The sequence below is a fragment of the Microchirus variegatus genome (assembly GCF_963457635.1).
Source record: "Microchirus variegatus genome assembly, chromosome: 18".
NCBI lineage: Eukaryota > Metazoa > Chordata > Actinopteri > Pleuronectiformes > Soleidae > Microchirus > Microchirus variegatus.
In genome coordinates, this window is record NC_139819.1 from 11516966 (window position 1) to 11531040 (window position 14075).

The 14075-nt window shown below is 40.7% G+C and overlaps 1 protein-coding gene across 1 annotated transcript; it reads right to left on the reverse strand.

The window, feature by feature from the left end:
* Positions 1–4537: 4537 nt before the first annotated feature.
* LOC310940457 (E3 ubiquitin-protein ligase ARK2C-like) lies at positions 4538–10103 on the reverse strand. Its single transcript, XM_083905434.1, has 7 exons — positions 9738–10103; positions 9521–9652; positions 8566–8695; positions 8264–8368; positions 7828–7923; positions 6956–7059; positions 4538–4854 (listed from the first exon to the last, which is right to left on the reverse strand). The coding sequence occupies exons 1-7, from the start codon at positions 9968–9970 to the stop codon at positions 4737–4739; spliced, it is 918 nt and encodes a 305-aa protein (XP_083761560.1). The 5' UTR covers positions 9971–10103; the 3' UTR covers positions 4538–4736.
* Between the last annotated feature and the right edge of the window lie 3972 nt (positions 10104–14075).

A 14075-nucleotide genomic window follows, 5' to 3' on the forward strand; every position in this document is an offset into this window, starting at 1 on the left:
GCTATTCTTGAGTGTTATTGGTATTAATGACTCATTTGACAAAAGGGTTGCGTTTCAACAGAAATGTCCTGAGTAAAAAATAAATAATTCAATAAAATTAAAGTTAAGGACAAAATACTAACATTTCTCTGGTTTAATTGGTTCACATTACAAACAAATTCATTCGCATAGAGACCTATGTCGATTAGTGGTGAACAGCTAAAGTGGTGTTTAAGTCTCAGACTAAATGAAATGGGGGTCACTTGTGATTGGTTCCTGCCCCAACACACCTGATTCAAATGAACGGCTCGTTATTTAGCTCTTGCAAAGGCCTGGTAACGACCCGTTCATTTGAATCAGGTGTGTTAGAGCAAAGAAAACATCTGAAACACGAAGGGCAGTGGGTGTCCAGGATCAGGATGGAGAAACGGTGAGCTAAATAAACCAGATTATTTTTGTTTTCTTCTCACTTTTCTGACTCAGCATGTGCTACTTTCTGAATTTAATTTCTTTTAACAGTATTATTAATAATAATTAGTTCAATTTAAGTGGTCACAGTGAGCTTGTGTTATAAGCCTGGAAAGTAGATGTAGAGATGTTCAGTACAACCACTGGATAGTAATTCTCATTTCATATATATTTTTACAGCAGTTTTTGGGACGGGGACATTTTTTGTTTTTTTAATTAATTAATTAATTAATTAATTAATTAATTAATAAATTAATATGACAGAAACATTTATTTTGAAGCCTTTTTTTGTTTGTTTGTTTGCAATGGTTGACCCATCTTGGGGCCAAATAACAATTATACTGAAATTCCTTTTTTTTATTATTGTAGTTTATATTTGATATTCAAGGTTTTTCTTTTTCTGCCTCTTGGAACAAATTTGGGACAGAACGGCAAACAAAACAACAAACTGCGTTAGTTGTCAGCATTTTTAGGCAGTTTATTTGAAAAACACATACAAAAAGATCATATACAAGACAATAAATAAAAAAGAGACAGAACAGTTTGGGTTAAGCTATGCAACTTTTTGCATCATCATTAGTAATAAATACAGTACAAAATCCACCCAGAGTGAATCTAAAGATTTTCCACAATATTCACTGATCATGTTATTCTTCATTATGATTTAGCTATTGCTTTCATATTATTGATACATACTTCTACTTTTCTATAAAATACTCAAGATCATAAAACATTGCGCAGTTACAGCAAAACAGCAGTGTGTTGTACAAAGATGGCCACTTCCCTTTTTCACTGGCAGGTTATTAATAATAATAATAATAATAATAATAATAATAATCGACATTGTTTGTTTTTTTCAGCAGCAAAGAAACATCTGAAATATTCAAGAAGGTACAGCATCATATTAAACACATCTACAGAGCTACTCCCACATACACATAGGAAAACCTGAGAAGGACATGCATTAAAAAGCTTGTGCTTTAAGTTCTACTGTTCATTCCGGTTCATCAGCTTGAGTTAATACTATGGCTACTGTCCAGTTCGCTCTGGAGTTATGGGGTTACACTGTGGAGGGCGTGGGTAAGGCCAGTGAGAGCACGAAATCAAAGAAGAAGAGTAGTAAGACCAGCCAGCTTCATTCCAATCCGATACATGTTATAATAATTTGCAGGATTAGTAGAGTATTAATAAGAAAATGCACACCGAAAACATAGTTAGCTTATTATACCCAGGTGTAAAACACGCTATCTATTTATTGTATAACCACAGTACACCAGAAGTTTGCTCGATAAGATCAATGGCTCAAGTTAGCATGTTACATACTTCGGAAAAATCCCACACAAAAGCGACTGCCAGCAATACGTAAAGACCGAAAAGGAAATACAACTCGTCATGAGGATCCTAAAGTAATAATAAGCACTAAATTTGAGATCCAGATATGATTGAATATATCACAAACGTGTTCAAAATAAAGCATTGAAATGTCAACACAGTGGCTGATTATGGGTTGTGACGAAGCACCGATGTACAAGAGAAGCAAACTAAAATAAACGGAGACGACGGGGGAGAGAGTCGTTCCCCCCCCGTCGTCTGCTTTTGGATCAAAGCAGGGATGATGTTTCTTCAAAAGAGAAGAATAATGTAAAGAACGCAAGAGATGACATGAATGGAATGTAATCCAGATCAACAGCACCACGCTGGCTAGAAAATGTCAGTCAATTTTTCAACAATTGCCTTATTTTTTTTCCTCCCTTTTTGAAAAAGAAAAAAAACGCACACACACACACACACACGGCATGCAGAAGCATCCCCACCAACCAATGCATAATGAGGTATTCTTTTTTTTTATATTTTGTGTTATTTTAAATAAATATATTGATTAAATTGCAAAGTTATGAGATAGAGACATTAAATATTCCACCACAATAGCTAGCTAGCTACAGTTAGTAATAAATAATGATTGTTAAATACTTAAGGCATCTTTAAATCACAGCATTCTATGTGAACTAGCGAAAAACCTCCATTTTCATCCGTCTTTAGTTTTTTGGATGGAGGTTTGGATACGAAAAGAAAAAGGAAAAGAAAAAAAAGCAACACAAACAGTCAAGTTACCCTTATACACGAGAAAGCATGAAAATACTTGAAACTGAAACACGAAATCTAGGACAAAAAACCCACATCACCAAACCCAAAAAAAAAAAAATCAGGCAACTCCATATTATAGTGCATTTACAAAACACAAGCTACATTAGAACAACAATAAATATGTTTTTGCAGCACTGCAGCTTTTTCTTCACTATGGTTAAACTGGACATGGACTCGGCATATTAGTGCCATGTCCCAATTGGCATGTGAGCAACAAAAAAAACACGTTTACAAGTAATAAACAAACAGGAAGAAAAAAAGGAGATGGCAGAAATGAAAGACACTTGAAATAAGAACTAAATGTTAAGAAGAATTGTTTGGTATTTTCTCAAATGGATGGCTTTTTCTCCCTTTCACCCTCCTTCAAGTGAACGACACCGACATGGTTCATGCATGATATTGAGAATACGGCTTCTATCACTGAACGCATCACAGTTGTTCTAGCAATACCACACACTATGACCATGGGGGGAGAGGAGAGGAGGAGGAGGGGGTTTGTAGGGACAATCATACACATTCTAGCACATATCACAGGCAAACTAGTTTGTATTCTCCCTGTAACACCACACACAGTCTTTTTTTTTTTTTTTTTTTTTTTTTTTTTTTAAATCAAACAGTGGGAGCAACTTAGATTGAAATGAAAGGAGCTGATTACACAACAGAGGCAACTCACTGTATATAGAAATCACATGTGCTTGTTCGATAGGCAATAAGGTTCTGGTAATAGGTGAGACAAAAAAAAGTCAGATTTCTATTTATTCAACTCTGATGGCAAGACTCGGGGGCAGGCACTGCATCCTTTCGGCCCATGCCGGCCCTTTCATGATCGCGGTCATGAAATCATGAGTGAGGCAACACAGAGGAGTTGCTGTTAGACAACGAGCTGCTGAGCAGCTCTTTGTGTCCTCGTCACAAACACTGGGAGAGAGATGCTACGTTTGTGAGGGGTTCGCTGTCTAACGGCAACTTTTGTTCCAACTCAGGAGGGAAGAGGGGGAGAGGGTATTGGGTGCAATTCTTGTCCTCCTTCTATGAATGAGTGGAATCATCAGAGTCATAGTATATGCTTCACATGCACAGACACAGTCCCCCGTTTTCTACTGCTCCACAATATTAACGACACAGCCCAAGCCTGCCATACAGCATGCACATCCGAGGCCTCCGCTCTAGGTAATAGAGGCCTTGACTACGACACTACACAAATCACTGGAAGCCATGCCTGCAGTTAGCGGGTTCAGCATCAAACTCTGATGGCATCTACTATCTGTAAATCCAAAACCGTGTTAGACAAGAAAGAGGGGAGGGGGTTGAGTTTGGGCCTCTTTTTTTTCTCTTCTTTTTTTTGCTCTTTCTCTTGTTGCCTAGGATGATTAAACACACTGAATATTGTCACTGTCAGAGCTGTACTCGCACTCCTCTGTAGGTTTTTCTTTTTCACAAACATAGTTCTCAAAAAGGCTTTTTGCTTGCTACACAACACTGTTACTCTGTAAATACTTATTCAGTACTATACTCCATTACACCACAAGCATTCAGCTACAAGAGTTCACACCAAACAACCTCATGCTAATCATTTGATAATGTTCTGTACAGATGTGCTGAGGGCTTGGGCAGAGTGCAGCTTAAAGGATTTTTCACAGGCCTGGGAGAGAGGGGGGGGGGGTAGATGTTGTGGCAGAGAAATGGCCTAAATGCACCACACTTGGAGTTGGGGAGGTTGGTATATATTCAGTGTCCTCTGTCTCTCTCTATGTGGTTGTATGGAGAAATGTACACAGGCTACACATCTGACAGAAACGTGTGTGTGTGTGACGCCTCAGCACATCTGTTCACACGTGTCCTCTGCTAACCTTCACATCCAGTTAAAGTCCATTCAACCAACCTTCAGTCCAGCCAACTCGTCTGTGCATCATTCCCCCCCCATCCCACCACCGCCCCGGTCCCGGTCCCCGTCCCCTCGCTGTGTTGTTGGTGAGTGTGCTTTGTTGATCCCTCTGTCACAGCCGTCTCAGAAGGCAGGCTCTTTGAGTGATGTGGAGGAGGGGAAGAGGGATGTTTGGCAGAGCTTGCCCACCCCAGATGGGAGGCAATCGAGAATTATAACAAGACCCAGATCCGAAGCTGCGGGAAACCGACAGGAGCTATCAACTGTCGGGGGTCAGCTGAGTCTCAATGTCCACTCTGCAGATGGGGCATTTCCTGCTGGTGGCCAGCCACTGGTCCACGCACGCCTGGTGGAAGAGGTGCATGCAAGGTAATCTCCTGCAAACACAGAGAGGGGACACAGTGAGTCATTTAAAATAAATGTATTAACCTGGTGAAGAGTGGAAACTATGCCAAATTATCAACCCTCCTGTCAAGCTGTAACCCTATAAATAATGCACGATTTTGAGTTTTGCATGCAGGTGTTTGATGTGCAAATCAGAAATGCACATTAAAAAGAGAGACACCTTTCTCCCAACAATAGCAATTTAAAATGATTTTAAAGCTATGATTTTAGGTAAAAAGCTTTGTAATAATCACAAGTGAAACAGGAAAAATGGTTTGTTATTACACTTATTAAATACCTGCTTATAATCAAGTTTGGAGTGTCTGAAAATAAGCTGCGTTGGCTCCTTTAGCGCACCTACAGTCGAACTGGAGTGGTCTGTTTATTAATGGAAAAGAGCAGCGCTACAAATAACCAGCGTACCTGTGTACTGCGTATGTGTGCCTCTGTTTTTAAAGTTTAGTGTTATGTTAGAGACTCATTTTAACAATCGGGAGTCATGTAAAACATGACGTCATGCGCGTCTTTTTTCTGGACAGTCGTCATGGATACATGTCATGCTTTAACGTTGACGCCATTAACGCTAACCGGTGTTAACGTGCCTAGCATTACAATAATAACACATTTTTAGACACTAAATAAAAACAGAAATGGCCCTTAATGTTTGAGAAATATAGAAATTTTAGAAATCATAATGTCAATAAACCAAATCGCTCAAAACGTATTTCTAATAGTTCAGTTTTAAGCAAATGTTGACCGAAATCAACATGAGAGCAAGTACAAAAACAACTGCTTGGTTACAACAAAGTGAAGGCCTCGGAATTATTGATGTGCATGTGATTCATGGCTCCTGTCGTCTCGAGTTTCCTGATTGTGTCGAGAATAGACGCAGTTGTCGCTCTGTGGTTTACATTTGGCACCGGCCGACGTCTCCAGTGACCTCTTGTGATCACATTTCGCTTCAGAGCTTGCAGTTGATTTTAACCGTGGCTGCTGCCAGAAATGCACATTTGGACTCAGACAATGCAGTTTGACAAAGAATCGCTATTTATTAAGGCCTTCAGGAGACATATAGCCACAGGTTGTGGTTGTTAGGAGGTCACAGGATTCTTGAAAGATTCACTGCACAAACGACAAGCTCGGAGTAATTATTATAGGTAAATTCTCTTTTGAAAACAACCACATTCTTGAAGTGACTTTCTGTTGTTGGACACACATCATAAGAGTTGTGAAATGCTAATTTTCAAGATGAGGTGCTGGAAGAAATCATGTGATGGGATTTCTGTTCCTCATGCTTTGAACGTCTGTGTCGGAACCAATTTACGGTTTAAAAAAAAAAGTGCTTTGACTGCACGGCTGTGGAGCCATTCTGAAGCAAAACCCTTCAGGAAATGTGAGGATCAGTGTGTTTGTATCTGGACTTTTGAACCACTAAAAGTTCTTTGTATTCAAACAGTCCTCTAATGTTCACATCATGAGCCCAAGACAACACTTTGAGACACTGAGATGTTTTGTTGTGGTATTGCCACAACTGTTGTGAGCTCTTGTTTGTGATAAATGCCCTGCTTTCATGGTAGAATATCACTGTAGCATGAACTTTTCATAGGGATATTCTTGTTGAATGTGTCTCATTCTGAACATATTTCATGGTAATCCATGCAGTAGATTAGGACGTTTCACTCAAATTTAAACCTACATGGATAAGTCTGGATGAAGTCAGCAGCATTATTATTCTTTATGGACCATGAATGCAGATACAAAGATGGTCGTGACATCACCCATAAGCATCTGAACTCGTACTGAAGCCTTGATTTGACCGGCGCCGTTTGACATTTTTGCACACACCGCCTGCAACCAGGCGTCCATCTGTCAATCACACATTATGCTCCTCTAAATCCCTCTTAACAGATCCCGTTTGCACTGTTGGAATATTTTTCCATCTTTACTCGCTGTATACTGTTGAAACCAGGAAAATCCTTATTTTATATAAGGTCTATGCGTGCAGCTGGGGAACAGGACAGCTACAACACATTCATGTTATGTTAACATTTGCATAAGCAGCTATTTTTTGCTGAAATAAATGTATACTTGTACCTGACATCCTCTCCATCCTCCAGCATCGACAGACAGATGGTGCACTTCTCATCCGTGTCCAGCTCCTCGTCATCCAGACACATCTTCAGGTCCTGGGGTATTCTCTGCAGGCAGGGGTAAGTGCAAACAGGATTTAATTAAGGTTATTATGATTATAATGATTATAATTACAGTGTGTCAAGCAGCTGACTGTTTTGTTTATGCCATAGGTGGCTGTGAGTCAGAACATTAGAAAAACAACGGAGAAAGGAGTGACCCAATCATGTTTCTGTGATAGGCATCAGAGGGAATAGACTCAATTAACTTCTCCTCTCCCTCGATGTACTTAATGATTTCATGCTCCTTTCTGAGTGTTTGGGTTATGTTCAGTGTTTTAATTCATTACACACATTACACTACCGTTCAAAAGTTTGGGGTCACTTAGAAATTCTTTTTTTCAATGACTATAACATTAAATGAATCAGAAATACAATCTATACATTTTTAATGTGGTAAACGACAAGTCTAGCTGCAAACGCCTGGTTTTTAATGGAATATGTACATAGGTGTATAGAGGCCCATTTCCAGTGTTCTAATGGTACATTGTGTTGCTAATGGCGTTTGGATGATTAGAAAACCCTTGTGCAATGATGTTAGCGCAACAAAAATTATTTCTAATCTTGTCAATGTCATGACTATATTTTCTATTTATTTTTGTCACTCTTTTGATGAATAAAAGTGTGGCTTTTAATGGAAAACACCAAAAAATTATATAGGTGACGCCAAACTTTTGAACGGTAGTTGTGTTAATGGAAATCTTTGACTTCACCCTTTAAACCTCTTGACCCAACACTAACTTTCAACATTACCGTCTTTTGAAGAAACAACCTTACCTTTTTGTACTTATGTGGGAAAGTGAATCTCTCTATGGTCGTTTGTACCGCTCCTCGATTGACGCTGCCTAGTCTGTCCTCAAGCTGCAGGAGCTCCTACAGAGGCAGCACAATAAGTCTCCATTGCAATATATTCAAACACCACATAGAGTATGTAGAATATATTAATATACAGTAATAAAATCTATAGTTCAAGGGACCAGAAACTGCCTCTTAGAAGACAACTTAATCAAATGAAAACAAATGACACGAAGATCCAAGACAGCTGGACAATTTGAGGCATCTGGAACCCAGAGTTACTGGAAGCAAGACAATCATTTACACACTCAAGCCTGACCTGCACTGTGGTCACTAAGATGTGATAAATGAGTGTAGACTGGTGTGTCTGCTAAGGAGAGAGAGAGAGAGAGGAGAGAGGGGAAGAGGCAGCACAAACCTCGTAGCTCTCTCTCACAGCAGACGCGTGGCGGGAGGGGTTGAGACTCTGCAGAGCGAGCAAATGCAGCTGGGGATATGGGTAGTTTCTGATCTCATGGACAACCTGGGAGATGGCAGATAAAAGAAGCTCGAGTCAGCTCTGCAGCAGTAATCAGGAGGAGGGGAAAAAAAAGAAAAGAAAGCATGGGAGCACAGGTCGTCGCCCCACCACCCCCCACCCCCCGGTGGTTTGGTACCAAGATTAATCTCAGAAAACCAGGGGAGAATCACAGAGAGTTCATCCGTACGATCACGACTCACCACTTGTGTTGAGGCATTGTTTCGAGGGAAGTGGTGCATCCTCGGAGAGGACAAGTAGTGCTGATAGTGCTGTGGCAGTGGATGGATGTGATACTGGTGAGGGGGCAGTCCAGCATCTACACTTAGATCCCTGTGCAGAAACAGGAAAAAAAAGGTCACACAAGTCACCTTTTACTGTGTTTTAAGGGATATTTTACTGTTAGCCATAGTATTTGAACCACAGAGATACTTCTGTAAAGGCTCTGAGATACACTACTGTTCAAAAGTTTGGGGTCACTTACAAATACACAATACATTGTTAATGTGGTAAACAACTATTCTCGCTGCAAACATCTGGTTTTTAATATGTACATAGGTGTATAGAGGCCTATGTCCAGTGTTCTAATGGTACATTGTGTTTGCTAATCGCGTAAGAAGGCTATTGGATGATAAGAAAATCCTTATAAACCCTTGTGCAATTATGTTAGCACAGCTGAAAACAGTTCTGCTGGTTCTTTGACGAAAGGGCAAAATTATTATTTGGAATAAAAATCATTATTTCTAATCTTTTCAATGTCTTGGCTATATTTTCTATTAATTTTGCAACTCTTGATGAATAAAAGTGCGACTTTTAATGGAAAACACCAAAAAATTGTATAGGTGACCCCAAACTTTTGAACAGTAGTGTACACTACTGATCTTTGATTTCTAAGCCTGATATCAGCAATGACCATAGCAAAACCAATAGTGGTCTATCTCTAGTGTTATTAACTATGTTAGTTTTTCCAGTTTAGTTTCTAATAAGAGTTGGTTTGCTTTGAACCTTTCTCCAACTTATGATTAAACCCAATTAAGAAGTCAATGGTGTAATGAAATATAGTATTAACATGCGCTTTTAAAATGTATTTAAGTTGTCTTAGTGGACTTGCAGAACAAATCCTATTGCACTTGTATGATTAGAGGTTTTTTTGCCTACCAGTCTGTACCCTCAGCCAGGTAGCGCGGCTGTTGCACCACAGGCTGAGGTGGGACATGGAGAGGTGGAGCAAACTCGTAGCCAGGCCGTAATCTGTGTGGCTGGTGAGGAACTCTCTCTGGGGTGCGCCTACTAAGACACATAACCAGGTATTAAAAAAATTAAAATAAATAATAAAGACCTTAGGGTAAAAGACACTGTAAACCTGTGTGGATACCTGGAGGGTGGCAGGATGTGTCGGTGCTGGGCCTCAAGGATCTGCTGCTGGAGGAGGTATTGCTGGTGTAATGCCTGAGGTAGGAAGGGAGGGGCAGGGATGTCCTGGAACTGGGGAGCAGGTATAGGATTGAGGGTCGGGTGGAGCTGAGGGCCATGCTGGTGGCCGGGAGGCGCCAGGTGGGGGTTGATGCCTGACTGTGGCTGCCCTGGGTGGGGCATGGGGAAGTCCATGGGCAGCGGGGCCTGAGGACCTAACTGGAAGTGCCGGCAAGAGGTAGCATGGCTGTGCTGCTGCTGTTGCTGCTGTTGCCGATTGAAATGGGATCCTGTGGAGGAGAAGCAGAAGTCGTCAAGCACTCGTTGGGAGAGAGTAGTTGGAATAAATTGTGGGTGAAATGTGATGTCACTGTGTATGTGTGCGTGTGATATAGCATGTTTATGAAGCCCTACCTCTTACCTAGGGTGAAAAATACTTCTGTGGGGGTGGGAAAATGATGGTTACCACAAGTACCATGAACATGACAACCATTTTTGCGGTCCCACACACACACATTTCTTTTATTGCTTTTTTCCGACCTCTGGATTGACTCCCCGGTCTTCTGATTCACAGAGCCGATGAGATCTACCAGTATATGGTCTTCAACACTACTGGACTCTCGTAAACGCAGCAGCAGGAGCTGACAGCAGGTCAGTGCACTCACGTAAGTAAACATTAAGTACCAGGCTGTTTGAGATAAAGATATACTGTAGATTACTGTCTGGGTGCCAAGTCTCTGTCTATACAACTCCTTCAACCTTCAAAATGAAAGTGGTCAATAATTAAATCTCAGTTCACCCATTCAACTGCTTGGCGACACAAAATAATCAACCATTCACATGGCAGCAAATTAATGCATTTGGGCTTGTAGACATGGTCAAGACGCCCTAAAATCAAGCATTAGAATGGAGATGGTGATTTAAAAGACTCTGAATGAGTCATGGTTATTGGTGCCAAAGGGGCTCGTCTGACTTTTTCAGAAAGCTGCTGATCTACTGGGATTTTCACACACAACCATCTCTGGGTTTTACAGAGAATGGTCCGAAAAAGAGAGAAAATAACCCGTGAGCACAGCAGTTCTCTCTGCAGTTCAGGGCAGCCCAAGTGGAAAGGGAACTTGGCTTGTAACAGAAGGGTTGCCAGTTCGAAGGTTTCTAGTAGAGGTTGGATTTAATGCAGATAAGAATTTCTCCAGCAGGACTAATTTATTTATCAGCCTTGCTGATACCAGAGGTCAGAAGAGAATGGCCAGATATAACCAATATATGCAAAAGACCATCTCTGGGCATGTAGAAAACCACACCAGGTGCCTCTTAAAGTGCCTGATAAAGTGACCACAGATAGTGTACGTGCTTAGCCTAACTCTTACATACACACTATAGCTCTACAAGTTTTTTCCTCCCGTCTGAACATTCAGTTTAGAGGAAATAGCTTGGATGCTTTACTCTCCCCAACCACAGCTATTTGGCAACCGTGCAGAACAGACTGCTGACAAGAATTAACAGAGTAAAAGACAGGCTAGCTTGTGCTGTGGTGCAATATGGTATTAATACTGAGCTTTGGCTGAAAAGAGCTTTTTCATTTTAGGACCGAGACACTACACTAACGAATTTAGCTTTGATTAGAGACCTTTGAGGAGATCTGGGCTAAAAGAAGGCATTGCAAGGCTGCAGTGAAGCAGTGAGTTCTGTGTTTCATTATGTCCTTTTGGCAGAAAAAGAACAAGAGTAATGCTAGTTTAGACATTAACATTGTGCAGTTCTTACTGGTGATGCAAAATTCCTGTACGGTTTGAGTTTGATTTGCTTTGACAGAGCAAAAATACATGACGAATTGTGGTGTAAATAGCGGAAATTGTTAAAAAAAAAAAAAAAAAATCACGTGGCAAAGTCTACATTGCATTTACTGGGAGTATGCTTGAGAAAGGCAGTATGATTTTTAAACACACCCACGACAGATAAACAGTATGGCTTTCTAGCAGTATTTTCATCTTAAGAGGTCGTCAGTGTAGTCGGGCAGACAACAGATGACCTTGCTGCCATGGGTCAAAGGCTCAAGTCTAGATTTTAAGTAGCACACTGCGTTTTCAAGCATCTCAGTGAAAACGTTCACCATGAACGACAGCAGATAGACTCATTCAGGCCTTGTGATGGAGGAAGCGTGGAAATCGTCTATCTTTGTCACAGCAGGAGAGGAGGTGGGTGGGGGGGTGGAGAGGGGGCAGGTAGGGACAAGGGAGAGGGAGGACAATAAATGGAAATCAGCAAGAAGCACACTGAAGGTTAGGAAAAACACTATATTCTTTATTGAAAAATATTAGTATATGTGAAATGTGTCTTTTTTTCCCCCCGTTTTGTTTGTAATCATAGTATAATTCCATGCAACAAAAATAAACAACATAGACTGAAGGCAAGGCCCACCATGCTCCATATAGGGTTAAAAAGAACAAAAGCGGCATCCAATGAGCAGACGTGTTGGCTACAGCACATGATTCCAGTACAGCAGGGTACATCTTTACTACAGAAAGATTACATTGGATTTTTTCACTAGTCAATGTAGAAAAACAAAAAACAAAAAATTATGAATCATAAACGTGACCATGCATTGAAAGTACTATTACCAGAACAAAAGGTAAAGAGAGACCACAACCAAACAATAAAAGACGTTATTACTAATAGAGCATCTTTTAGCAGTGCAGGAAAATAGGCATCCCTGTGAAATGGATAGCATTTTGGCCTTATGTTAGTGGGGGTGGGGGGGAATAGGGAAGTGATGAACCACCAGTGAGCATGTTTTGATTACTTGTTTCATTTGCCCATTAAACGGCAAACGGCCCTGACAATTCAGTGTGATTCAAAGCTTGAAATTTGCAAAGGGAACAAAAAGGATTACACAAAAATGAAGACAGTTATGGCAGGTTGTTGTGTGCAGGTGCAGTGTACCTTCAGATTACTTTTCAACAGATCACATGAGAACATACACTACCTGGCCAAAAGAAAGTCACACTAATATTAACGGCACACCTTTGCTGTGGCATTGTTTTGATAAGCTTCTGCAATGTCACAAGATTTATTTCTGTCCCGTGTTACATTCATTTTTCAACAAGATCTTGTATTGATGGTGGCAAAGCCTTCTCCAGCACATCCCAAATATTCTCAATGGGGCTAAGGTCTGGACTCTGTGGTGGCCAAGCCATGTGTGAAAATGATTGTCTCATGCTCCCTGAACCACTCTTTCACAATTTGCGCTGGGTGAATCCTGGCATTGTCATCTTGGAATATCCAGTGATGGAATAATCTGGTCATTCAGTATATTCATGTATTCTTTGGGCACATAATGTTGCTGAACCTAGACCTGACAAACTGCAGCAACCCCAAATCATAGCACTTCCCCCTAATGCTTGTACAGTAGGCACTAGGCATGAAGGGTGCATCACTTTATCTGCCTCTCTTCTTACCCTGATGTGCCCATCACTCTGGTACAGAGTAAATCTGGACTCATCAGACCACATGACCTTCTTCCAGATTGCTCCAGAGTCCAATATTTATGCTCCCTAGCAAAATGAAGCCTTTTATCCCCAATTAGCCTCACTGATTAGTGATTTTCTTAAGGCTACACAAGTGTTCAGTTCCCTTCGCATTGTGCGTGTGGAAATGCTCTTACTTTTACTATTCCCCGACTTCTACTGTTGTTTTTCTGCAATTTGATTTCACTAAACGCTTAAGTGACGACAGTTCTTTTAGTAGTTTCTGCAATCTCCTAAGCGGTTTTGTCTGCTTGATGCAGGCCAATGATTTGACCCCTCTCAAACAGACCAACATCTTTCCCACGACCACAGGATGTGTCTATTGACATGGTTGTTTAAAAAACGAGAAGCTACTCATTGCATCATTTGGGGTTAAATAACACCCATACAGTAATTATCCAATAGGAGGCTCTTACCTATACCTATTTGCTTAGTTAAATCCAGGTGGTGACTTTTTTTGGCCAGGCAGTGTATGCTGCAACGCTGACTTTGACAATACAAAACACCATGCATGTGGCTCCACTGTGCATGCTTGCTCATTTGTTTAGGGTTTTTTTTTTTTTTTTTTTAACAATCATAGGTCATTCTAGTCACGTACATTGCACCTTGTGTGAAGAGGAGGAGGATGAGCCGAATTCTGGTGTTCAATGATGCAGTGCAGTATTTGAGATCATGCAAAATGTATCCACTTTACAGGAATTTACAGCATGTTGTCTATCAAGACTGGATGGGAGGTACACAATGACATTCAACTGATATCTAAAAAAAAAGAG